Source organism: Manis javanica, chromosome 13 (genome assembly GCF_040802235.1).
Source record: "Manis javanica isolate MJ-LG chromosome 13, MJ_LKY, whole genome shotgun sequence".
NCBI classification, from domain to species: domain Eukaryota; kingdom Metazoa; phylum Chordata; class Mammalia; order Pholidota; family Manidae; genus Manis; species Manis javanica.
Genome location: NC_133168.1, coordinates 73,942,991 through 73,966,325, shown reverse-complemented (window position 1 = coordinate 73,966,325; position 23,335 = coordinate 73,942,991). Strand labels below are relative to the sequence as shown.

At 47.1% G+C, this 23,335-nt stretch overlaps 1 protein-coding gene across 2 annotated transcripts in view; it reads right to left on the bottom strand.

The window, feature by feature from the left end:
• The window catches only part of IGF2R (insulin like growth factor 2 receptor), a 100,014-nt gene that overhangs the window by 23,736 nt on the left and 52,943 nt on the right, over positions 1-23,335 (bottom strand). For both annotated transcript variants that reach the window (XM_073219859.1, XM_073219860.1), the window contains 18 exons: positions 22,880-23,017; positions 21,509-21,656; positions 20,851-21,028; positions 20,085-20,200; positions 19,480-19,648; positions 18,045-18,224; positions 15,532-15,633; positions 14,184-14,285; positions 11,969-12,164; positions 9,090-9,260; positions 8,412-8,555; positions 8,157-8,335; positions 7,789-7,876; positions 7,095-7,310; positions 6,290-6,420; positions 5,919-6,016; positions 1,478-1,614; positions 221-411 (listed from right to left, as the gene is read on the bottom strand). In XM_073219859.1, the coding sequence (XP_073075960.1) occupies positions 221-411; positions 1,478-1,614; positions 5,919-6,016; positions 6,290-6,420; positions 7,095-7,310; positions 7,789-7,876; positions 8,157-8,335; positions 8,412-8,555; positions 9,090-9,260; positions 11,969-12,164; positions 14,184-14,285; positions 15,532-15,633; positions 18,045-18,224; positions 19,480-19,648; positions 20,085-20,200; positions 20,851-21,028; positions 21,509-21,656; positions 22,880-23,017 (2,684 nt within the window). The remainder of the gene's footprint in view (positions 1-220; positions 412-1,477; positions 1,615-5,918; positions 6,017-6,289; positions 6,421-7,094; positions 7,311-7,788; positions 7,877-8,156; positions 8,336-8,411; positions 8,556-9,089; positions 9,261-11,968; positions 12,165-14,183; positions 14,286-15,531; positions 15,634-18,044; positions 18,225-19,479; positions 19,649-20,084; positions 20,201-20,850; positions 21,029-21,508; positions 21,657-22,879; positions 23,018-23,335) is intronic.

Genomic DNA, 23,335 nt, shown 5'->3' with positions numbered 1-23,335 from the left:
TAAACTTGAAGGAAAACCAACTAATTCTGAAACTAGAACAGCCAGGCACCCCAGGGGCTACCAGGCCACAAGCGATGCGGCTCTCATGCTTTGTTAAGCCAGGTCATCCTAAACTCTGCCACTCACATCCCCAGGGAACTAAGATGTGATCTCACTGACCCTTGACTTGCACTGCCCCTAAAGACACAGCAGGAGGGACCAAGAAAGCCATGTCACTTACCACTTGGCTCTCACTACAGGTGAATCGGATGGTGGTAGACTTTTTCCGAATCTGGTCAGGACATAAGTCTCCATCAGCATACTCCAGGACAGTCATGCCATCTCTCCACTGGGGACCATCCCTCACCCTGCCAAGATTCACGGGCTTGGAGCCACCCAGCAGACACACAGCCGCTTCTGGAGGGCATGGCTCTGCAACACCACAAGATGCACTTAGTTACCTTCAGTGAAGCTCCAGTCTAGAATTTAGCTGGCAGCTAATGTCAGACGTGCTACATATCTGATTCTAGCAGTCACTACAAAATATCTATTTCTTTCACCTAAGTCAGATGATAATGATACCATGGAGTTCTCAATTAAATGCTGTTTTACCACAGATGGATGGAGGTAAGCATTGGGTATAGGAAGAATCCAAGATTAACAGCCAGTTATTTCTGCACCCCAAATATGATGAAGCTAATCACCCAGAAAATGCCAATGGAGCGTTTTAAATGGGCTACATTTATGTACTATCTTTACTCAAGAAGCCACAAAGAACTCTGCTGATCTCTCAGTCCCCAAGGTATCTGTGCCATTTGCTCTATGTAAAGGACTAGTCCCACCTCATGGTCACAAACCAGTGTCACTAATCTTCTGAGCACATACTGCAAGGGGAGGTGGGCCCAGAGCCTCACACCACACGGAGTATGACAACCACTTTACGTAGGTAGAAAATGGCACTCACTTTGAGTTGAGCCATACAAGACGGTGGGGCCATGTTAAACTCCAGGAGATGGAATGAGCTCCACCTTTACGATTCCAAGAGGCCACAGGCAGCCCCAGAGTCACTGTGATGGCTCCTGCTCCACATGTACAGCCAACTTCTAGGCTCATCCCTGGCACTAGGGGTTGGTGAGTTGGCCCCTGCCTCTGGAAAGCACCGCCCTCCCACCTCCCTTCTCAGTAGATACACACCCAATCGCCATTCCACACCCAGTATCTCCTATCCTGCCAAGAACAATTCCCTGCTGTGATGATTTCTACCTACCACCATCTCCTCATGTTCAAAAATGGTTACAATGTACCCAGCAGAGCCTTCAGCACTGATTTATCCTGGACCACACCAGGGATTGGTCATTAGGACCACTAAAAAATTCCTCCTGCTATTTCTTGGCCAGACCACTCGTGTACAGCAGAGCAAAAGGTACCTTCCAAGGCCTACTAGATGTGCCCCCATAAACACACTATGAGCCAGCAGCCCACTGAAAGGCGTCCTCACCTGAGCCTGCCTGTGGGGACAGAGACTTGCAGACATTGATGAGGTAGTGCTCGGCGGCCCCTGTCCGCGTGACTGCTTCCCAGTTGTTGCTGTACCGTGACAGGGATGAGAGGTCGACAGTGTTGCCAGCCACGTCTCTGAGGGCAGAGAATGGTGAGGTTCAGCTGCCTGCAAATTGAGTTCTTAGCACTCAGCCTGGAAAGGTCCAAGTACTGGGGCACAGTCAACCCCTGATCCCCTGGACCTCTCCCACTCTAGTCAGAATCAGCCACACCAGAGTTCAGGAACCTTCAACAACATTCAGCAAAATTCTCTATCAACAAAAGGAGCAAACACGGGGCTTGAAAAGCAGAGGCTCGCCAGTGAGGAGACGGGGAACAGCCAGACTGCGGAGCGCTCACAGCCGGACCATACTGCAGAGCCGCCCCACAGCCCCGTGCTGCCATGGCCTGACGCCCCCAGCGGCCATGGAGATGGAACTGGACCAGGGCTAGAGCCTTCTGCTCAAGAAGAGGGCCTACTACTGCACAGGCCTCAAACGCAAACGGCTGGTGAGAGCCAGCCCCACACCAATGCAGGGTAACGGCAGGGTGGGTGGGACAACCCTGGCCGGCCCCATGGAGTGCCAAGACCGGGTGAAGACAGAGGAGCAACCGCAGATACCATTTCAGCGGGTCTTAGCATATCAGAGGAAAATGCAAAGCGTTCACTGATTCAGAAAATCTGCTAAAGCTGAGGATATAGTGTATTGAAAAAAACAGGTAAAAATCACACAACTTAGGAGATATACAGAAATTGTCAGTGGAAGAAACACCACAAATGGAATAAAAATTTTTAAGCATACAGCATATCAAATGGCAATTAAAGCTGAAGATAATAAAGAAAGGTAGGGAATGGGGATATGAAGTTTGGGGCAGAGGATGAGGGAGAAAGAGGTGTTGAGATTTCAGACAGAGAGGTCAGAGGTGACCTCTGAATGAACTCTGAAACGCATGGAAAGGCTGGCCATCCAGAGACTCACTAACAAACATCACAGGCAGAGGAAGGAGCAGGACAAAGGGCCTGAGGCCAGTGAGTTCGGTGCAGAAGGAAAGCAAGGAGCCCATGTGGCTGCAACAGTGAATATGAGGGAGTGAAACTGTAGGGGATGAGATTAGAGGTGACACAGGGCTAATATCATGTAAAGTCTTTTAGCTCTTAGGAAGAACTTCAGCTTATAGTTCCAAATGGGACCAGGGAATCACTGCCTGGAAGGGTTTCAGCAAAAGAGTGGCCTGACCTTACTTGTATTTTTACCAGGGTCACTCTAGTTGCTGTGCTGGACTAGTAAAGCAGGGGCAGAAGCAGACAGACAACTCAGAGGCCACTGAAGTGATGCAAGAACGGGATGAAGACAGTTTGAGCCAGTGTAGTACACTGCTTCCAAGAGAGAATCCTAGATATTCAGAAGGTGATGGACCATGAATGGGATGAGAGAGGAAGGAGCAATGGACAGAGTGGTCACAGACAGACAGCACATGAATCTGTAGGCAACACCGAGTTTGCACAATCAGGGCCTCAAGAACTTCAGATAGTGAAATATCTGATAGAAACCTGTTTAAAATGGTTAAAGACCTCAAAGGGGGAAATGAAACTATAATAAAAGAATAGGACACTAAGGGGGGTGGCGGTGAAGGGAAGAGATGATGAATGAGGAGGGGAACTAAAACCCAATTTCTAGAAAGAAAAATACAGCTGTGAAAATTAAAAAGCAACAACCAAAATGACTGATTAAAATCAGCTGATAAGAGAATTAGTAAATTGGAAAATAGGTCCAAGGAAATACAGTAAAGAAACAGGTAAGAAAGATATTAAAAGGCATGCTGAACACAATGGGGATATGTAAGGTAAGATTAATACAGTTCCATGAGAGAAAAACAGAATAGGTTAGAGGCAACTTTCAAAGATAGAGTAACTGCAAATACTCTAAAATTGTAACAGGCATTTATCCTTACTTTTTGGAAAGCAGCAACTTCAAAGCAACATAAATAATAATAAAACCATGTTTAAATAAATCATACTAAGACAGCTGAACAAATACAAAACAAAATATATCTAGAAAAGGGAACTTATCTACAAAGGAATTAGAGACAGACTGACAGGTTCTCTAACAGCAATACCATGCCCCATAAGATGATGGATCACCTTCAAGGCCGAAAGAAAAAAAACCCTATTAATCTAGAATTCTGTACCAGGCTTGTGAGGATAAAACTAAGCCTTTTCAAATTAAGACCAGATTTCCATTCTACAGACTCTGTCAGACCTGTCAAGCAGTCACTCAAAGTGTCATCTGTATTCCAGGCACCAATCAGCAATGGTCTAGGGCTCCACAACATGAACCAGTGAATCAGCACACTGGTTCCTACATGAAGATGTATTCCAGTAATACAAAACAGGAGTCAAAAACAAAGGTCATAAAATCCAAGAATCCATGGCTCCAAGCCAGGCAGGATCCCAGAACAAGCACTGACCAGAAAACCAGAAAACAAACGGCCCAAATCAGAACTGGGAATCAGAGACTGTCTTCGGAGGACACTGATTTCCCCTTCACACACGATCATGAAGAACTCCAACAGTCTTAGACCCAGGACAGCATTCATTCTGTCAACAATGAGAGGGAAAGACAACACCTGATGCCAAGGCTTTGGGAAGCCATCAGAGGGGCCATGCTGTGCTCCGAAGCACACTGAAAGGTGGCACGGTTCTCTGCCACTAAGACTTACGAAGCAGAAGGGTTGGGAATCTTTTGGCTTAAACACTTATTTTTCTTCCAAAGGAGAGGGCTAAGTGACACAGGCTTATACCACTCCTCGGCAGGTCCAATCATACTGAGTGATGTTGCAATAAGCGATATACACAACATTGTATATGCTGTCCATTAGCTTTTAATTCTTTAGAATCACCCTATGACTTATGCACTGTTATAGAGTTACCAAATAAAATGCCAATATTCTAAACCCTGACAGAGCCAGCACTGTGTTTGCTGACATTAAGGTGGGAGCAGGGGGAGCATGGGCAGGCAACACCTGAGTCCCTGCTCTTACATCGTGGGAGTAAAGGGACTTTTAAAGTTGTCATAAAAGGAAATAGAGCTCAAAATAAACTAACATTCTAAAGGTGACCAACAGAGGAAATAAAAATGGAACTAAGAAAAGCAGGATAGGATGGAGCAGAAACTAGCATTCATAAATCACATTTCTCAATTTTTAAGACAAAGATCAATAGACAACATTTGAGGTTGACAAATGGGTATATGGGGCATTTAGAGTCATGAAAAGCTCCAAAAAGAACTACAAGAAGATAGAATCAAGAGTAGAATGAGGCTGGGGTGGGGGTAGCTTAGTTCATTTTACATAATTCTGTACTCATGAATGTATTACAATCTGTGAACATTAACTTCACAGATAACTCAGTTTTCCTTTGACTTAATCCTACTTGGGGGAAAAAAGCTTTATGTACAAAGAATACCAAAATAATACTCCCCCTACACAAATATCAGAAGGCTAAAGGCAGTCTCAAAAGACATAAAGAGAATGGCTAAGTATACTGGGATATCTACCCAAAGAAGAGTTCACATTCATTAGAAATAAGAAGTGAATTTGCTTCACATGAAAATGCCTACGAAATGTTAGCAAGTAACATTATGAAATAATAATTTAAAGTCACTACATCAAGATTACTAAATAATTAACTTTCATACACGACATAAAGCTCTAAATAAAAGGAGCTAACACAACAGGACACAGACCAGAAGAATTATGGAAATGACTAAATTTGCCCTGGGACAGGATGTAACTCAGGCTGAGTCACTGGACAGAAGAACTGCAATATGTCCCTTAAATATTCAGAACCAAGAAGTCTATTTAGTAATATTTTCTAGGACAACTATTGAAATTCACAGCGAAGAACTCTACTTTATCCCAGGCACTGCCAATCACCCAGTTTCAGGAGCGTATCTGCGCCACAGGTGACCGAGATCAGAAGAACCAGTGACAGCCACTGAGAACCTGCAGGCCGGGCATCACCCCCACCCCAGCCCACGCATCTGTGCCCTCACCTTTCTCCACACTCGCTACATCACCGTGCACCCAGACACAAGCAGCGTCTGAGGGAGGAGCAGGGTCCCGTGACATCCAGGTCCCTCTACTTCACTTAACCCACAATTCACACAAGGTTTTCTCTTTCAGCTCCAATCACATTCCAGTAGGCATCTTAATGCAAAACCATCACCAAATCTCACAGTTGTGAAGGATCTGGCAGCTAATCTAATTTAATCCAACTCCACTTTAATACTAAGGAACCAAGGCTTAGAGGAATCACCTCACTTTCCCTCTGTTCCTTGACCATTATCACCAAAGCAAAATGCTATCAAGTCCAAGAGTCAACACACACATCAACTTACTTGAATGAACATTCGGTCACATCGAAAGGTGGACAGGCATACTGGGTTCGCCACTCAAAAAGGTAGGAGCAATCTGAAGTCTCCTTGAGAAACACCGGCTAGAAAAGTTGAGAGGGACACAGACATATGATGGGAAACTTCAGTCAGTTTATAGTTTGAGTTTTAAGGAAGAAAATAGTGAAGGATTATGTTCATTAAACTCTATACAAATTAATCAAGGTCTCAACATATCATCTGTAAATAATGTGTTTAAACCAAGTTAACCACATTTGATGAGACATGAGAGCAGATCCTTGAATAAAGGCCACGCAGCAAGAATGCGGCCAAGCGGCCCGACAGGCAGGCTTCCCTGTGCGCTGTGGGTACCGTACCTTCTGCGTGACTCGGTCACAATAGAAGAAGATGGCTGTGGAGCGCTGGTACACTTTATGACAGGTGTCCCCCCCGGTGTAGTTCATTATCAACAATCCATTCTCATAAGTCAGCTTTTGAGTAAGGAGACCTGTCAAGAACAAGCTAATTAAAAGGGGAATCAGTGCAGAAAGCCCCCTGGTTGCTGTGTTCATCTAACAGACACACCCCATCAAGCTCCCTGGATAAACAGCCAGAAGAGGACGCATGCGTGGCCAGCCCATTTGCAGTCATGTCACACTGCAAAAGAATAAACCCGGCCATGTGGCCATGCTACGGACCAACCATGGGAATGACACTGTGCAGACAGTCCCAGCCTGGTCAGCTAAGAGGATGTCACTTCCTCTCCATGGCAACCTAGAGCTGCCCACATACACCCCACGTGAGCTACTTCTTTAAAATTATTATCACTTGCCCAGCTACTGAGACAGAATGATGACCAACTGCCTGCCCTACAAGTTTTACAGCCAAACCCTATGCTAAATAAGTGCACTTTGACTCAATTCTAAAAAGTACTACCTCAGAACACCCATTACTGGCTAGTTCAGCACGATCTAATGCTGCAATAAAGAAAAGAAAGATGTTCTATAATCAGTAAGAATAAAACAAGCTCTAACAACACTTGTCTGTACATATTCTGTGTAAGAAAATCAAGTGAAATCAGAAACATCATTAATATTCTTTCTCTATTCAAGAATCAACATAACACCTTCAATTTGTAATTCCATTCTTTTGCAACAAGAACAGAAGAAAAAATCATGGTACCTGCTACTTTGTGAAAGCCCTGTGGCCCCCGCTTTTCCTGGCATGAGGAGATCACCTTGGACCTGTCATCAGTTGGGCAGACGCCGGAGGACAGCTGTCCACAGACCCGGAAGTAATAGGTGTATTCCCCAGCACTCACGATAGTATCATTCACGGCAAGAGGTTTCAGGTCATACAAGTTACCGTGCCTTGGGTCTTTGACCTCACAGTTTTCTCCTTCAAGAGCATACAAGAAGTGATGAGCGACTGCAGTTACACACACGTTCACACTCTTAGGTAGAAAGTTACACAGCTCTTAATCAGGTAAGTACTGTTAAAACAGGCATTAAATATTTCTACATTATTTCACTTTGTACACATAATACAAATTGCCTGGCAAACAGCTTTCTAGAAAAGCCTAAGTCACAGAATGAAGATTCTCTCAGTCAAACAAACAAAACAAAACAAAACAAAAACATGTTAATGTTTTCAAATTTTATGAGAAGCCAATAACTCATCAATCCAGGTAGGTGAAAAAAACATCACTCAAGTCAGCAATGTAGTAGAGTAAAAAAACTCAAGGATAAGAAATTCTCCATCGACTAATAAGCATTTCAGGACCATGCATGAGGCCATTATTACAGGGTTTCATATCTGAGGTGTGGCTGAGAATGGCTGCTACTTCAGCCATTAGAGGGCAGGACCCAGGTCTCACCTTGCACTCTGACAACGGGGCAGGCTTCCACTGTTCTCCAGACAAACACATACTCACAATCATCCTTGAGCTGAAATGTTGGTGATCCCTGTAACAGGAACCAACAACAGCTTATTTTTTCACTTCCTTTTTAAATCAGTCATAAGGTAGCCACAATTAATATCCAACCTCCAACCCCCATGAGAAAAATATGACACACTTATTAAACATGTAAGATCTGAAGGAAAACACTACATTCTAGTCCACCCTATTGAAGGCCTAAAACCCATGGAAACACAGGCACATTTTAAATTAGAGGATTCAGAGGTTAAAGGGAAACGGGAAATGGAACCACAGCCAGGCAAGACATTGTTCACCAGCACACGCACCAAAGTCTGAGCACATTCAAATGTTATCCTGGTGGAGAAGCGCTGCTGGTTTCCACACCTGTCGCCGTTGACATAGACAATACTCAGGGACCCGTTAGCTGTAGCTTGAGGACTTATCTGCACCATGCCCAGGTTCCAGCTACCGTCTTCAGACACCAGGCAAGACCCTACTGCACTGCCTAAAAGAGCCAGAAATTCAGGTGGGGTGGGGAATAGGAGGGAAGACAGAACTTGAGTCAAACGCTCTAAGCTCACCACGGCATCCAGGAATATATGAGAGAGGACTGCAAACACTCAAATAGAAAGTTCTCTTTTTTCCATCAGCCGAGGTGTCAACAGCAGTCCAGGGCTTCTTGACTTTGTTTAAGCCACTCAGATCATACTCATTTCCAGCAAGGTCTGAAACACAATGGAAACACACCATGTACCCTCAGCTCTTTTGCTGGCTTTGAGCACCACCATTCAATCCTGACTGAAGACCGATTATGTGCAGACCTAAAATAAGGGGAAATGAGGAGATCTGCATGAAGCTGAGAGGCTCTTCCTACAGAAACAGACACCTGCTCTGATCCTCAACACTGCCCTTTGAAAGTAACACCACTGATGTGGAGATGCAGCACACCTTACAGAGCTTTAGGGTTCTTTCCTGTTTTCTTTCCCAAATACGCTGCTCTGACAGTGTGCGTGATTTTTTCCCCCAAGTTTTATTTGTTCTTAAGCAGGTTCTGATTCGAAAATATACTTTAAAACCATTAATTATATATGCATATTCTCAAGAGAAACACTGCAACTCTAAGCATCATCATGGAACATATGTAGCACAGACATCATGCTGCCTGTAAAATTAAACACACGCCACACATGCACTGATGTGTGCACACACACAGACACACCCTTGACCAGCCTCTTAATTCCTAGTCCTGTCGGCCTTACCTGTGACTTGGCAATCCACTGGAGAAGGTACACAGGCCAATGAAGTTTCAAACTCAAATAAAGTGTTTCTGATCCCCAGGCTAGAGTCAATGTCTTGATGCAGGAATTTGGGGTTTCCAGGGTAAACATCATCATTGCAGACAAAGCGGATAATAAAAGTATCAGCATTCCCTGGGGAACAGGAAGGCCACAGTTTATGAAACCGAGCAGTGAGCACGGCAAAGGCCAAATGTGCAATGAGGCACCTGGACAATACTACAGGCAGGGACAAACTCACAGCTGCCTCTAAAACACGGACATCACAGCGCTGGGTACTTCAAAGGACCCAAGTAACTACAGAGTGGCCACAGTCATTGCAACAGTGACTTACACAATGATGGGTTTACATGGTGAACCGAATGTCCTGACATTCTCATATTCCAGAAAATATGCAAATACAACATCCACTTATCAATCCAAACATTAGAAAACAATATAACTGTCCTTTACTGTTTTTTTCAACAATATTTACTAAGTTCCTACTACACACAGGTATAAAACAAACAGAAGAAACCCTTGCCCTTCCAGAGCTCCCATTCCAGTCGAGCTGCCCCAACCATAAGCAAATTAAATGCCATCTGCAGGCTGCTGGATAATGGGAAGCATGATGAAGGCAAATGCAGCAGGGGCCAGGCTTAAGAAACCCCAAGGGCAGTAGGGACAAGGTGTGACAATTTCAAATGCAGTGGCCGGCCTCACTGAGAAGGTGACACCTGAGCTAATACTTGAAGAAGGTAAAGAAATGAAGTGTGACCATCTTGAGGGAAGAGCATTTCACGCAGGGCGAACAGCAAGGGCAAAGGCTCAGGGGTGGGGGGTGGGCCTCAAGGTTTCAGAAACGGGTGGTCAGTTGGACTGAATAAGAGTGTGGTGGCTGATCCCCCTGGAGAGGCAGCACTGGCTTCCACCCTGCGTGCGCGGGGCCCCTGCAGGGGCTGAGCTGGAGGTGACGTGATCTAACCCTTAATTTACCACTCCATGTTAACAGCCTCTTTGGGGGGCTGAAACAGAGCTGGGCAAGAGCCAGCCAGCAAGAGGGTGCCTGCAGTAGCAGGGGAGCACGGCATGTGCGGGGCCAGACACTGCACCTAGTGCAGGATCCACAGGCATCGGCCCCACTCAAGCCCAGAGGTGGCAGGTTCTGCTACCATCCCCACTAACACGGGCGGAAACTGAAGCAAAGGCATGTTAAGTCACAAGCAAAGGTGGCACTGCTGTCGGGGCTGGTTACGTGAATGAGCTGAGACCTGGCTTCACACCAAGCTGTGAACATATGCTAGCAGCCACACAGCCACAGGTCACCTAAGGGACATAGGATTCACTTCCAAATCAGAGCAAGAGAAATAAATTTTATATAAATGCCTGATCTGTTTCATTTTAAAACAATGCTCTGAAACCGGACAGCCGAAGAATTATGAGAGAATGAATTGTGTTACTTTCTGGATGCTGAGTTGGCAGTGGCTCACTCCATGACCAAGAGCTCAAGAGCTCCTACCCTTAAAACAGAGGGCTACCCTCCCTCTTGGCCCTGCTCACCAGCTCTCTAACCCACTAAAGCTACCTCCTGTGACTTCTGTCTGGTCCAGATCCTCCCCAACAAATGATACAGAACAAGCCTGACATCTCATCTGAAGGTCAGCCTTCCTAAGACCTAACAGCATCCACCAGACCCATGATTTGTCCTTGAAGTTAAAAAGATCCCCAATTATTAAATGGCAGTTCATAGGAATCCTGAAATTATTCTTTCAATGTCCTATAGTTTTCTTCCTGGTGTGCTATGAGTTTGCAGTATCTGTTAGCTTGAGGCATGATGCACAAAATTAACAGATGTATGATATGTCACAAATCCAAGAGAGTAAACCCATCTCCCAACCATCTCCCACTCCTTCCAGAAACTGGCTTCTACTGATATCATCTAAGATAGCATTAGTATTTTAGGCAACCAATATTACACGACTGCCATCTCCCAAGTTTGCCAGACATAGTGGGAAGAGCACAGGTTTAGAAGTCAGACAAACGTGGACTCAAATTTCAGCCCTGCTGGCTTACTAGCTGTGTGATACTGGGCAAATTACTGCACCTCTGCGGGCCTCCATTTCCTCCCCTGCAGAATAGAAATGCATTCACTGGCAGGCCAGGATTAGAACAGAATTAGAATCAAGAGGCCTAGATCCTAACCCTGACTGCCTACCAATGAGCTACCGGCACTGTCCAGGGTACAGGGCCTTCCAGGACCTTGAATGAGGGGTAAAACACACAGGGCTGGTGAGGAAATCAGCCAGCTAATGTACATGCAGCATTTAGCACAGGACACGATCAGTCCATGGCAGCCGCTACTCCACCACCACTAGTGTCCCAAAGGTTTGGAACTTGGCCTTGCACTTCATGATACCTAAAGCTGTAACAGTTTCTGCTGTACAACACAGCTACAGAAAAGAGCAGAAACGCTGGTGAATCTGTATTTAAAGGTACAATAAAGATTGAGTGGAAGAACAAGAGAAAAGAAACTTAGAGAAAAACAGAGTATTTTATTATCTTTACCCATTCCTCAGTTTGTACCTAAAAGACCAAAGAAGAGGGAAAACATTCCGTGTCAGCCATCCAAAGGGCAGATGGGAGGCAGCTGAGGAGCGGCAAGCAGGGGGGCAAACAGGGATCTAGGATCTGTGCAACCTCCTCAGTTACAGGATGACATTCACAGGTCTTGGGGAACGTAAGGGGACGTGGAAGGGTGGTGCATGTGGTCAGGGTGTAAGAGCCCTTACATCACAGCCTCAGAAAGTTCACAGTAGTAGCACCACCACTTGTTAGGTACAAAAACAAGAGGGTTCTGAGCTCACCTTTGGCAGAGGAACGAGGCCCTTTGTAAGTCAGAGTTATAAAGCCCTCGGTGGACAGCTGGAGACTTTTCTCTAATCCAACCGGCCTTCCTGGCTTCAGATTCTTTAGCTCTTCTGTCTGGGTTTCTGCCTCACAGCCAGAAGCTGGCTTCCCATTGAAGGTGCCACAGACTGGCATTGTGCCACACACATTAAACTGCAGGCAAGACAACAAGAACCACACACACAAACTCAGGCTCTGTAACTTGCCACAAACAAGAGCCCTGGCAACTCACACTGCGCCAATCTACCCAGTTATTCAGGTTACCAACTTCCCCATATTTGGGCGGTTAAATCCCAAAGTTAGTACACAAAGCAAAAATTAAAGTCTGAATGGCAATGCATTTGCCTCTAAGACTCAATTTGTATTTATAGAGCCCTTATCTCTAAATGCAGAGATGTATTACACCCATGTAACAGAGGAAATACAAGTAATCCACAATTTTACAGTACTTTTGATATTAGAGAAAGCATGCACAGGTGAAGTCACATTAATTAAAAGTAAATATTGTGTGATATCCCCATAGTTCCTGAAGATATCAACACCACTCCGTTCAATTTCAGTTCACTGTCACTGCAAAAAGAAAGTAGAACACGCTCTTCATATGAAGACAAAGGAAGTATTCCTCACACAAAGACACACAAAGCCTTCTCTATATTTGTTTATGAGCAATGTATACAAAATTAAGGTCTACGTATATGAAGTTCTTAAAGACCAAAGTTTCCTACTTAGGAAATGGCCAAATAGGATGACCCCCACATAGGTGCCTGCAGCCATGTGCACCACAGGCAAGAGGCAGGACCCCTTTCCTGCTTGCACGGTCTCACCTAGACATTAACCACAGAGCCGAGAGAAGCCTGGTCTTGCTCTGCAATGCTGTGGGCACTGATCACCCTGGCTGCCCACACCTGTAGGCCTCCCAAGCAGGGGTGTTCAGGCACCTTTAGAGATGTGTCGCTCAGCAGCTTCAGCAGCATGGGGAGACCACCAGGAATACAGGGGACAGGTGAGTCCAGCTGGATGGGGTGGCAAGGGTGTGATCCCAGGTAGTCAGCTGGTGGGTAGAGGGGTCCTAAGCAAATAGCTCTCCTGGCAGCAACTGGCTGTGTGACCTGTCTCCCAGGGTCTAATGCACCACCTGCCACCTCCTAACACCACTGCTAGTGCACAAGACAAGGCCTCTCTTGCCTGCTTCTAGCATGTTCTCAGGGGGTTCATCTCTTCTAGCATGTTCTCTGTATGGTTCAGCAAGATTCCCGTCTGCCTCTCACACTTGTACAGGCAGGCAAACACACTCTCACCTATTACAAACCTATTATAAACCACCTAGTATGGACTGAATTCCAAGGTATTTTGGGGGGAGGAAGAGGGGTGGCAAGTCAAAGTGCTCTGAGGGACCAAGCCTGTTCTCCTGGGCTTTGGAGTAAGCTGTATGCTCTTTTGCATGGGCTGTACCTCCAAAGGGCCCCACTGCATTACATTTTTACAGGACATCTTATCCCCACTTCCTATTTTCAAGATTATTCTCCTCTTCCATCCAATGTGGATTTGCTACAAGAATTTAAATAAGCCAAAATAAAAGTTTTTTTTAAAGCTTTCTCCCTTTGTAGCAGTGCTCATTTTACGACAGAACAGCATTACTGTGGAGAAGCTCCACCTTGCTGTTCACACACCATCAGGGCGATCCACGAAGGAAGTGCTATCAGAAGATTCTAGAACACAGCCACTCAGGTCGTTTCCCTTTTACAGATGAATCTAATCACCATTTCCTCCTGACTAGTGATTCTCAAACTCCAAAGGCATAGAATCACCTGGGGGTTTATTAAACTGCTGGGTCCACCCCAGAAGAATTTCCATTTCTAACAAGTTCCAGGAGAGGCTGATGCTGCTGGTGTGGGGGCCACTGCTCTGGACACAGAGTAGCAGGTTAGCAAAAACTTATTTCCTGAAAAATGACATCCTCCTGTCTGCACCCAGCAGGGGAGGCAGGGGTGATGGTTTTACCCGTTTCCCCCTTAAACCTGGACTTTCTCCTCTCTTCCCGGGTGGGATCTGCCTTCAGTGCCCTGGGCATGTCCTGAGGACACTCGCCTCCCGAGTGGCCAGCTGCAGGTGACTTTACTGCACGTCCTTCTTATTCCAAAGCAAACCAGAAATTCATCACATAACTCTTACCAGAAAAGTCTTCCCAATGCCCGACACCACGTATCCTTGGGAACTGTTTAGGAGGTTAAGATCGAACACAAACCCACTGTTCGGATCCCTTATAGAGCAGGCCTGTAGGAACAAAGGGGGAGAAGACACATTCCAACTCCACGAGAACACAGCAAATGCAGAGCATCTCCAAAGCCTGCACACAAAGACCTCACATGTGCTTCTCCACGGACTTTGAACTCTCTCAGCAAAGCCCTGTGCGCACTTCCAGCCCCTCCAGGTACAGCACTGACGTCTGCCCAAGTGGGATCCCAAGCCCAGAGATCGATCTCACCGGAAAGCTCTTTAGGTACTACATTTGCCTGAATAAGACACCACTCCTGGCCTCTGAGGGAAAACTTAGGAGGGACCATAGTAGCCCATAAATAATTTTTTTTTTTTACTATTTTTTAAAAGTTGGTTTAAGTGCTCCATGAAAGGAAATGAGGGAAGGATGACGAGGTGCCGCACCGTCCCTGCTCCTCTTCCAGGAGGTGTCATGACCTTACCCCACCACCCATCTCTTTTCTGCCACATCCTCACATGCTGGGGAAGAGCACCAGCCAGAGCCCTGGAAAGCACTGGCTGGCTGGGCTGCGCAGCCCTCCCCAGGCCCCACGAGCCAGGGCCCTGAGCTGGGAAGACTGGTTTAGGTGAGCCTGGGCTCCGTCATCAAATGCTCTGCGGCTTGGCAGAGATTTCTAAAAGGGAGGGAGGCAAAGAAAGTCCTGTCGTACATAGGATACCCAGGGCTACAAAAACCACAGTGGGAGGTCAGAGAACACATCCGGAGCCGCGTGCCACAGACGCACTCACACGACGGCAAGAGGGCGTCAAGGACAAGGCCAGAGTGCAGGATGAGCCTGGGAGGGCGGCAGGCATGCCGCTGAGGCAGGGGAGATGGCAGGGATTGGGGTGACATGGCCAGAATCAGAGCATTAAGACCTTAGGTAACACTGAATCACTAGCTGTATACAGGTGACAGGGCACTGAAGGGTTCTAGGTGTGAGAGTGATCTCTATGGGGATGGAGAACCCCAGAACCTACTGGGATGCCCCTGCACCATGAGTGGGCAGTGGGATGGGGAAGACGGACGGCAGATGCAGTAATCAGGGAGCAAGACTGAGGGTCCAGGCTCCCGTCCCAGCATCTGGGAGCTGGGGTGGGTGAGGAATGCAGGACGACCTCTAGACGCCAGCTGTCAACACAGAGGAAACGGGGCTCCAGTAACAGATTCAGGGGCACGAGGACAAGTGGGGAGAGCGGGGCCAGGACGGCCGGGGAGAATGACCAGGGCCGCTCACAAGAGGCCCCGGCACCGCACACCTACCTGGTCCGTGTCTGCTGCTGTCTGGACAGGACAGGCAGCCTCTGTGTTCCACAGGAAACTGACCACACACTCCCAACTGAGAGAAAATATGGGGTGGGTGTTCTGAAAGGTCAGATCCAAGAAAAGAGTCAATACAAGAAGAGAACTCAATCTAACCAAAAGAGTATCAGCCCAATACAGAAAAATAGCTAAACTCTATTGAACATTTATTATGTGACAGTTTTATTATATGCTGGGTGCTTAGTGGGCATTATTTAATTATAATTTAATGCCCTCATTATTCCTATTAAGGAGGTATTATCTCTTAGGCATGGATGTTAATAAATTTACCTGAGGTTACACCAGCAACAGATGGTAGAGCTGGGATCCATGCCTAGCTTGAGTCCAAGCCCATGCTTTTTGAAAAACGCTCCACACCAAGAGGGTAGAATGCAAGAAGCCAGATACAAGAGACTAGGTATGTATGAGTTCACCTGTGCAAGCTCAGACACAGGCAAAACGACCTATGGTGTCAGAGGACAGGGCAGGGGTGGGGAAGTGGCCAGAAAGGGCACCAAGGGCCCTTGCGATGAGGCTAGTGTTCTGTTTCAAGAGCAGGGCTTGGTTGCACAGGTGGTTTCCATCTGTGAATATTCATCCAGCTGTTAACAGCTTGTGATCTGAGTGTGCATCAATAAATGCCCCAGACGATGTGCCCTCCTACCTCCCATGAGAGCATCGCACCAGCACTGATGGCAGCTCAGACAGTGTTTACCGCCACTATGCACTGCAGTGAGTTTTAATAGTATTTCTCAACTGAGTCTCACAATGGCCCTGTGAACAAGGCTCTGCAATTACCATCTGTATACAGACAAGAACACAGGCACAGAGAAGAGCCTGCCTGGGCAAAGGGAATGGTGGTCATCAGCCCGCAAGCCCAGGCCTCACCCACACGGCACCTCTGCGGGAGCCTGCGCCCTCTAGCCTCAGTCAGAAACACACCATCCCTTCTGCCTCACACAGTGGTCATGAAAAGTAACCACTTTAACCACACAAGTTCTGTGACTTGCAGAATTCTCGGTGGATGTGACCTTTATTCACTCAGCATCTCCTGGGTGTACGGTATGTACCAGGACCCGTATAAGTGCTGACCGAGTAGTGACAATGTGAAATTGCTCAAAAAACAACAAAACACTGTCCAAGTGAGGTGTCACAGGCAAGTTAACAACTAAGGGTCCCGGAGAACTTCTTGGAACGGTCCAGTATCTCCATGGCAACCAGAAACCAGAGGGGAAGGGAAGGTGGACTTGGCTCAGGGCAGGGGAGGCGGATGCGCCGCGGCAGCAGCCACGGCATGTTAGGCAAGCAGGCTTTCTGAAACTGAGGAAGGCGAAGGGGAAACCAAGCCCAGGTTGCCCCAGGAGCCAGGTTTAGTGTCTACAGTTCAGTTCTGAAGGCCTCCTGCACAGCCTGGGCCCATGCCCCACCAGCTGGCAATCTCCATCCCTACCAGAAAGACTGAACTCTAAAGAAACCATCTCCTGGAAAAAATGTGTGTTGGCCAATGACAGACAGAACTTGGGGTCTCTAAGATAAGTGGAATGTGAGGAGTGGATATGTTTTGCTAGCTCATCTTGATGAAGCTGAGCAGCTGTAACAGATGCTTAAAAAGTATAACTGACCTTTTTAAATAATTTATTTGATAACAAACATGAATTCCCTTACCTGCACTCCACATTCAGCTAAGAGTTTGGCAGCTATTTGAAAAACACATAACCTGGGTGCAGACATAAAATTCCAGGTAAAAAAGTGTTGGGTTTGGAGTAACAAAGTTCAGGAAATGGATACTGGTGATGGGTGCACAACAGTGTGAATGTACTTCACAGGGCTGAACTGTACACCTAAAAACGGTTAAAATGGTCAATTGTATGTTATATATTTTTTGCCACAATTTTTTTTAAAGCAATTGGGACGATACATAATGATCCCAAAGCATTTTTATTTGGAGTTTTCTGTTCTGTCCTGGAGAGGAGCTCAGGGCCAAAAGCAATCTCTATCACCTTCTCTACTTCAGGGCCTTAATTTCTTATTCCTGCTTTGCCCACATATTACACATACATCCCTCATGGGCCTGAGCTGCCCCGAGCCTCCGGTGGCTCATCTATGAACTTCGGGCTTGGACCGAACTATCTTTAAGAACCACTCTGCTCCCATGTCCTCACAAGAAGAGACGAGAAGGGCAACACCTGTGCTCCTCAGAGGACTCCGTGCACAGAGTGCTGAACGGCGCCTGCCACAAAGCCAGCAGCACCAGCTCAGGCCTGACCTTCAGAAAGGCTGGCCACAAAGGCACTGCCACGACGCTCCTCACCTCCTCACATTGAGGGCTCATGTTGACCCACAGCATGATTAAGAGCAAGCTAACTCCTCCGTCCACCCCTGGCTCATTCATCCCGTTAGAAGCCACAGCAGGGGGTACTGGTCCCAAAGGAACTCAAAGCAAGCCAGGTCTTCGCTGACGAGCAGTCCCTTACCAGGCTGCCCCTGGAGCAGATGAGGTGGATGCGTGTAGTGTAGGTGGTCAGTCTCCCGTCACTCGTGGTGCAGGCAGAGCCATTCACATACTCCAGGAGAAGGCTGCCGCTGTCCTGCACGACAGGGCCCGTCTTTGCGATTCCCAGGTTACTGATGGTGACTGCCTCAGAAAATGAGCCCTGGAAACAGACATGCAAGGTTTTCCCTCTGAGGATACAGCCACTTCTTAGTTGCTAACCCAGCCAACTCCTGTCATCTGTGGTAGCTGTATTCTATGAAGTCGCCACCAGGATTGAATATGCAAATGCTAAGCCATCATTCCTGGGGGAATAGGTACCTATCTGAGAACTTGTCTCACAGACATTATGATCTGAAATCCTAAGAACAACTCATGCTGGTAGTTTCCATCTTCTTTATTTTACAAAAGGAAAAACAAGATGCAGACGTGCTAAGTGACCTGAGGCTGGCGCACGAACAGGCATCAGAGGTGGGACGCAAACCCTATCCACCCGGTTGGGAGCCAGGAGCTCCTGGCACTGCCCTGTCCCCGCACATCTCTAGCCTCTGGTTGTCTTGGTAGGGGGCTGAGACAAGATGGCAGAGTCAGAGTGATGCCTGTCCCACCTCAGCCGGGGGACGTGCCCATCAGCCAACTCTGCACACGTCCACAGATGACTGAAGACACTGCGGGCACTGGTTTGGGGTCACAAGTCAGCGTCAGCAAGCAGGGGAGCTCACAGAACCCATGAATAATGAGGAAGACCGTATTTAAGGCCATTGTTCCAACAAAGGGCATGCACGCGCATGCACACATACACAGGCACATGCACACAGAATGGGGAGCTTAATTCTTAACCACCAGAGCACACTCGCCAGCTTCCTTTAAAACACCTGCTGGGTAAAATGTGCCAGGAAAAGTACATTCCGACACGCTATTTTTAAAGCACACATACGTCTTTAAGATGCACTGTCTGTGAGGAAATATTCCAAAGTGCTGGCAATAACTGCGTTCAGCCAGGTGATGAAGCGCAGCTCGGCTTCCCCAGTGAGAGCGGCACGTGGATCTAGTGCATCTACACCAACTCTCTGAGCCGGTCCCTCCCCACATCAGCAAGAAGCAAGAACTTTGGAAGCAAAAACTGTTCTTCAAAGATGTCTGCTGATCACTCAAAGACACGCCTCAATTCAGGCTAGACCCCCAATAAGGAGCGCCACTGCTCTGTACTGTGATCAGAAGTCACCGACACCAAGCCGCTCTGCACAGCGAAACTGGCTCACCACGGTCACAGCTGGGGCAGGTGAGTTTACACTGATGCCCTGGTTCCTGTGCAGCAGCCAGGCCTGCTTTGATCTGGGAATCCCAAAATAACCGCCTCCACCCAGCAAGGTGTGGGCTCCGTAGGCTGCACAAGATGACAGGGGCAGCAGACTCACTTGATTGTTCTCATACTTCATCTGGCAGGCTGATGTGTACCGATCACAGCCTGGCACGGGGTTCAGAGGCCGACACACATTTATGTAGTACTTCCTCCAGGTGCTGTGCTCGCCTGCATTGTCCATGGCATACCAATTTCCTCCACGACTGCCTTCCGCCTTTGCTAGACTAAAATTTCAAAGAAATGCATGCTCTTAATGCTTACAGACTTCAGTCTGACAATTCATTTCTAAGTAGGTAGAGAAACATAGAATGAAACACATGCTACCAAACCACCACAAAAGCTGCCATGATTATCTCAACCTTCCCTGACCTTGGCATGCAGCAGATGTGGCACTGGCTCCCCAACCCCACCTCCATAATGACAGTCATTGTTTTAAAACAACACAGCTGAAGACTAAGAGCTGACCTCACAAAAGCTCTCCTGACCTTTATTAGCATTTATTCTGCTTAAAACTCTCCCTCTCTTGATCAGAACCCCCAGAGCTAACATGACTCGCTATCATCAACTCAGTTATGGGCTCACCAGCAGGGCCGAAACAACCTCAGCTCTACTCTGGACCAGGCCATGGTCACAGCCACGGCCAGCTGCCCCCAGCCTCACCTGGAGAGGTCGTACTGCTCCAGGGTGGCAGGATCAGTCACCACACACTCCAGGGGCTCCTCTGGGCAGGCGTAACTGGTATACCACCGAAAGTTGTAGGTAGAGTTATCTTCCTCCTACTCCCATGACAGGAACAGAAACGGGAAGGGACAGTGAAGAGAAAGGGAAATGTTCGGCAAAGCCAGCATTTAAAAAAATGACAGCGACTTTTTTTGTAAACAAAACTGTTGGAAAGATGTTTACTTTGCCCATCTCCTTCCGTTTTTATTAAAAGGAAGTTTGAAAAAAAAAAAAAAGGAAGTTTGCCTAGTAATAAATTGAGATGGAAATCTAGCCTCTGTCAAGTGGGAATGAGGGATGATTTTTTAGGCATTTGCATGTTACATACCCAAAACCAACAGGGTTGTGGGCTATCACTGAGGTGTGTGGCCCATTGACTAAACAGCTCAGCAATGAATGGTGCCTATACCCCGGCAAATCTAACAGGATTAATTAAAATCACAGATGATTTGGCCAGGAAACCAGACTAATAATAGCTCTGCTTCTAAACAAAGGGCCCTAACTGGGCTCCACAGAAGTCCTAGGGAGCCAGACAGCCTGGCAGCTTATCCCCAGGGGCATCGCAGCGACCTCACCCATTGCTAGAACCCCTTGTCGCTCCAGAAAAGCCACGAGCCCTCCGGCCTTTCTGAGATGGACGCCCTCCCCTACCTTCAGCTTCGTCAGCACGAGGCGCACATGCCTGCTCACACAGCCCAGTTCCTACCTGGTACTCAGGGACACCTACTCCAGCGTCTCGGTCACAAAGAAAGGTGATCAGTGTCATTCTTGGTGTGTGCTTCTCATTATTATAGGGCGAACCATCTTTGTAGTTCAACTGGATCATCCCATCGTAATATGAAAGTTTAGCATTGCTCAGTCCCAAGTTCCAAGCCTTCTTATCACTAAAACCAACCAACCAGAATATCACTGCAAGGCTGTGACACTGAGGTGATGGCCAATGAGCAGTGTGGGGAGCACCCACTGGGACCCAGGCTGCAGATTGCCCTGGCCCCAAATTGGGATTTCTAAGTGGAGGGAGGGAGGGTGGAAATGAGAGGACAACCCCACCCCCACATCTGCCCTCAGCACAGCTTCCTTCATTTGACATAGAGCTACACTAAATGGAGAAACATGTGCCATCTGACAAGTGAGAAGCACACCACACAGTGCTTTGAAAGTCCACTCTCTCCTGTCAAGGGGGCGGCCTGCTCCCTCTCTGGGAAATTAAACTCCAAGCATTCCGTTTTTAGGCCAGGTCTTCTCAGTGTTTAATTGCCTGTCCTAAGGCAATGATGGTGGTAGGGGGCACACCTGCTCCTGAACGAGGCATTTGTCAGCACAGGTGCCTAAGCACAGAACTCCGGCTGAGAAGAGTCACTTGCCTTTTTGCCACCTGGCAGGCCCCTGAGTCCTGCTGGCAGGGGCTTCCAGACACCGGACCACAGACGTTTATATAAAAGTCATACTTCTTGGTCTCAATTTTGTAGCTACCATTCTTCTTTGTGAGCAGTGACAAATCAAAAGAAAATCCTAAAAGAGTAGAAACAATCTAAGCATGGAAGTTCAACAGGACCACAGTCAAGAAGGGGGTCCTGACTCTGTGGCATCTTACACTGATGGACAGTGACTTCAATGGTGCATGGGGGGCACTTGATAATATGGGTGAATGTAGTAACCACAATGTTTTTCATGTGAAACCTTCATAAGAGTGTATATCAATGATACCTTATGAATAAATGAATGAAGAAAGAAAGAAAAAGAAAAGAAAGAAAGGAAAGAAAGAAAGGAAAGAAAGGAGAAAAGGAGAGAGAAAGAAGAAGAAAGAAAAAGAGAGAGAAAGAAAGAAAGAAAGAAAGAAAGAAAGAAAGAAAGAAAGAAAGAAAGAAAGAAAGAAAGAAAGAGAGAGAGAGAGAGAGAGAAAGGAGAGAGAAAGAAAGAAAGAAAGGAGGGAGAGAGAAAGAAAGAAAGAGAGAAAGAGAGAAGGAAGGAAGGAAGGAAGGAAGGAAGGAAGGAAGGAAGGAAGGAAGGAAGGAAGGGAGGGAGGGAGGGAGGGAGGGAGGGAGGGAGGGAGGGAGGGAGGGAGGGAGGGAGGGGAAGGGAGGGAGGGGAAGGGAGGGGAAGGAAAAAGAGGGAGGGAGGGAGGGAAGGAAGGAAGGAAGGGAGGGGAAGGGAGGGAGGGAGGGAGGGAGGAAGAGGGTCCTGAGCTCAAAGTTTCAAGGAGAGAGACTTCCAAGGGACTGCCCAGGGCAGGGCAACTGGAAGGGAAGAAAAGATACTCTTTCCTCCAGGACTTTGCACCAGAACTGCAGTGACCTTTCCCCTGGAGATGAGCCCACCACCACCATTCCCCTACTGTGTTCCCCTAAAAACCTTTTCAAAGCGCATAATTAATGGTCGAATCAACAACCAGGACATTCAAAATGGGATGACCACAATACAATGGTCTTCTTGAAAAGCCTCTCTGAGGTGGGTTTCTAAACCAGAAACTCACTCAAAAAATCCTTTTTTAAACATGATTTACTTCCCTGAGATCCTCAGGTTTTACATTCAAGCACACCTACCTAAACCAGGAGTTAAAGATAGGTTTTTCATTGTCTCAAGCCTCAAACATCAGATTTTCAGAACTGTGGCTAAACAGAATTTATTTCTAAAGCACATTACCTGTAACACATAGGAAAGATTAAAGAACAAAAACAGAACCACCTAGGCAGTTCCAGATGATGCCACAGCGTTATGACTGTTCGGACACACACCTGCCTGGGAATCAAAGACCGTGCAGTTCTCTCCCTGCGTCTTGGAGAGCACGCAGGCAGCAGCCGTGTGCCACTCAAACTCGTAGAAGCAACCGTCCTCCGTGGACGTTCTCAACACTGGAGCACTTTCCAGATCACCTGTCAGTGGAGAAGAAAGAGCTCTCATGAATCGCTCCTGAAAATCTTCCCTTAGTCCAAAAACAGTCCTACCAGTACACAATTCCACTGACATGAGGTTCCTAAGGCAGTCACACCTACAGAGGAAGAAAAGGTGGCTGCGGAGGACTGGGGGAGGAAAACGAGGAGTCAGCATTTAAAGGGATAGAGTTTCAGTTTGGGAAGATGGAAAGTTCTGGAGAGGGGTGGTGGGGATGGTCACCCCACAGTGTAAATATACTTAATGCTACAGAAGTGCACACTTCAAGAAGGCTAATATCAATTTCATGTTATGTGTAT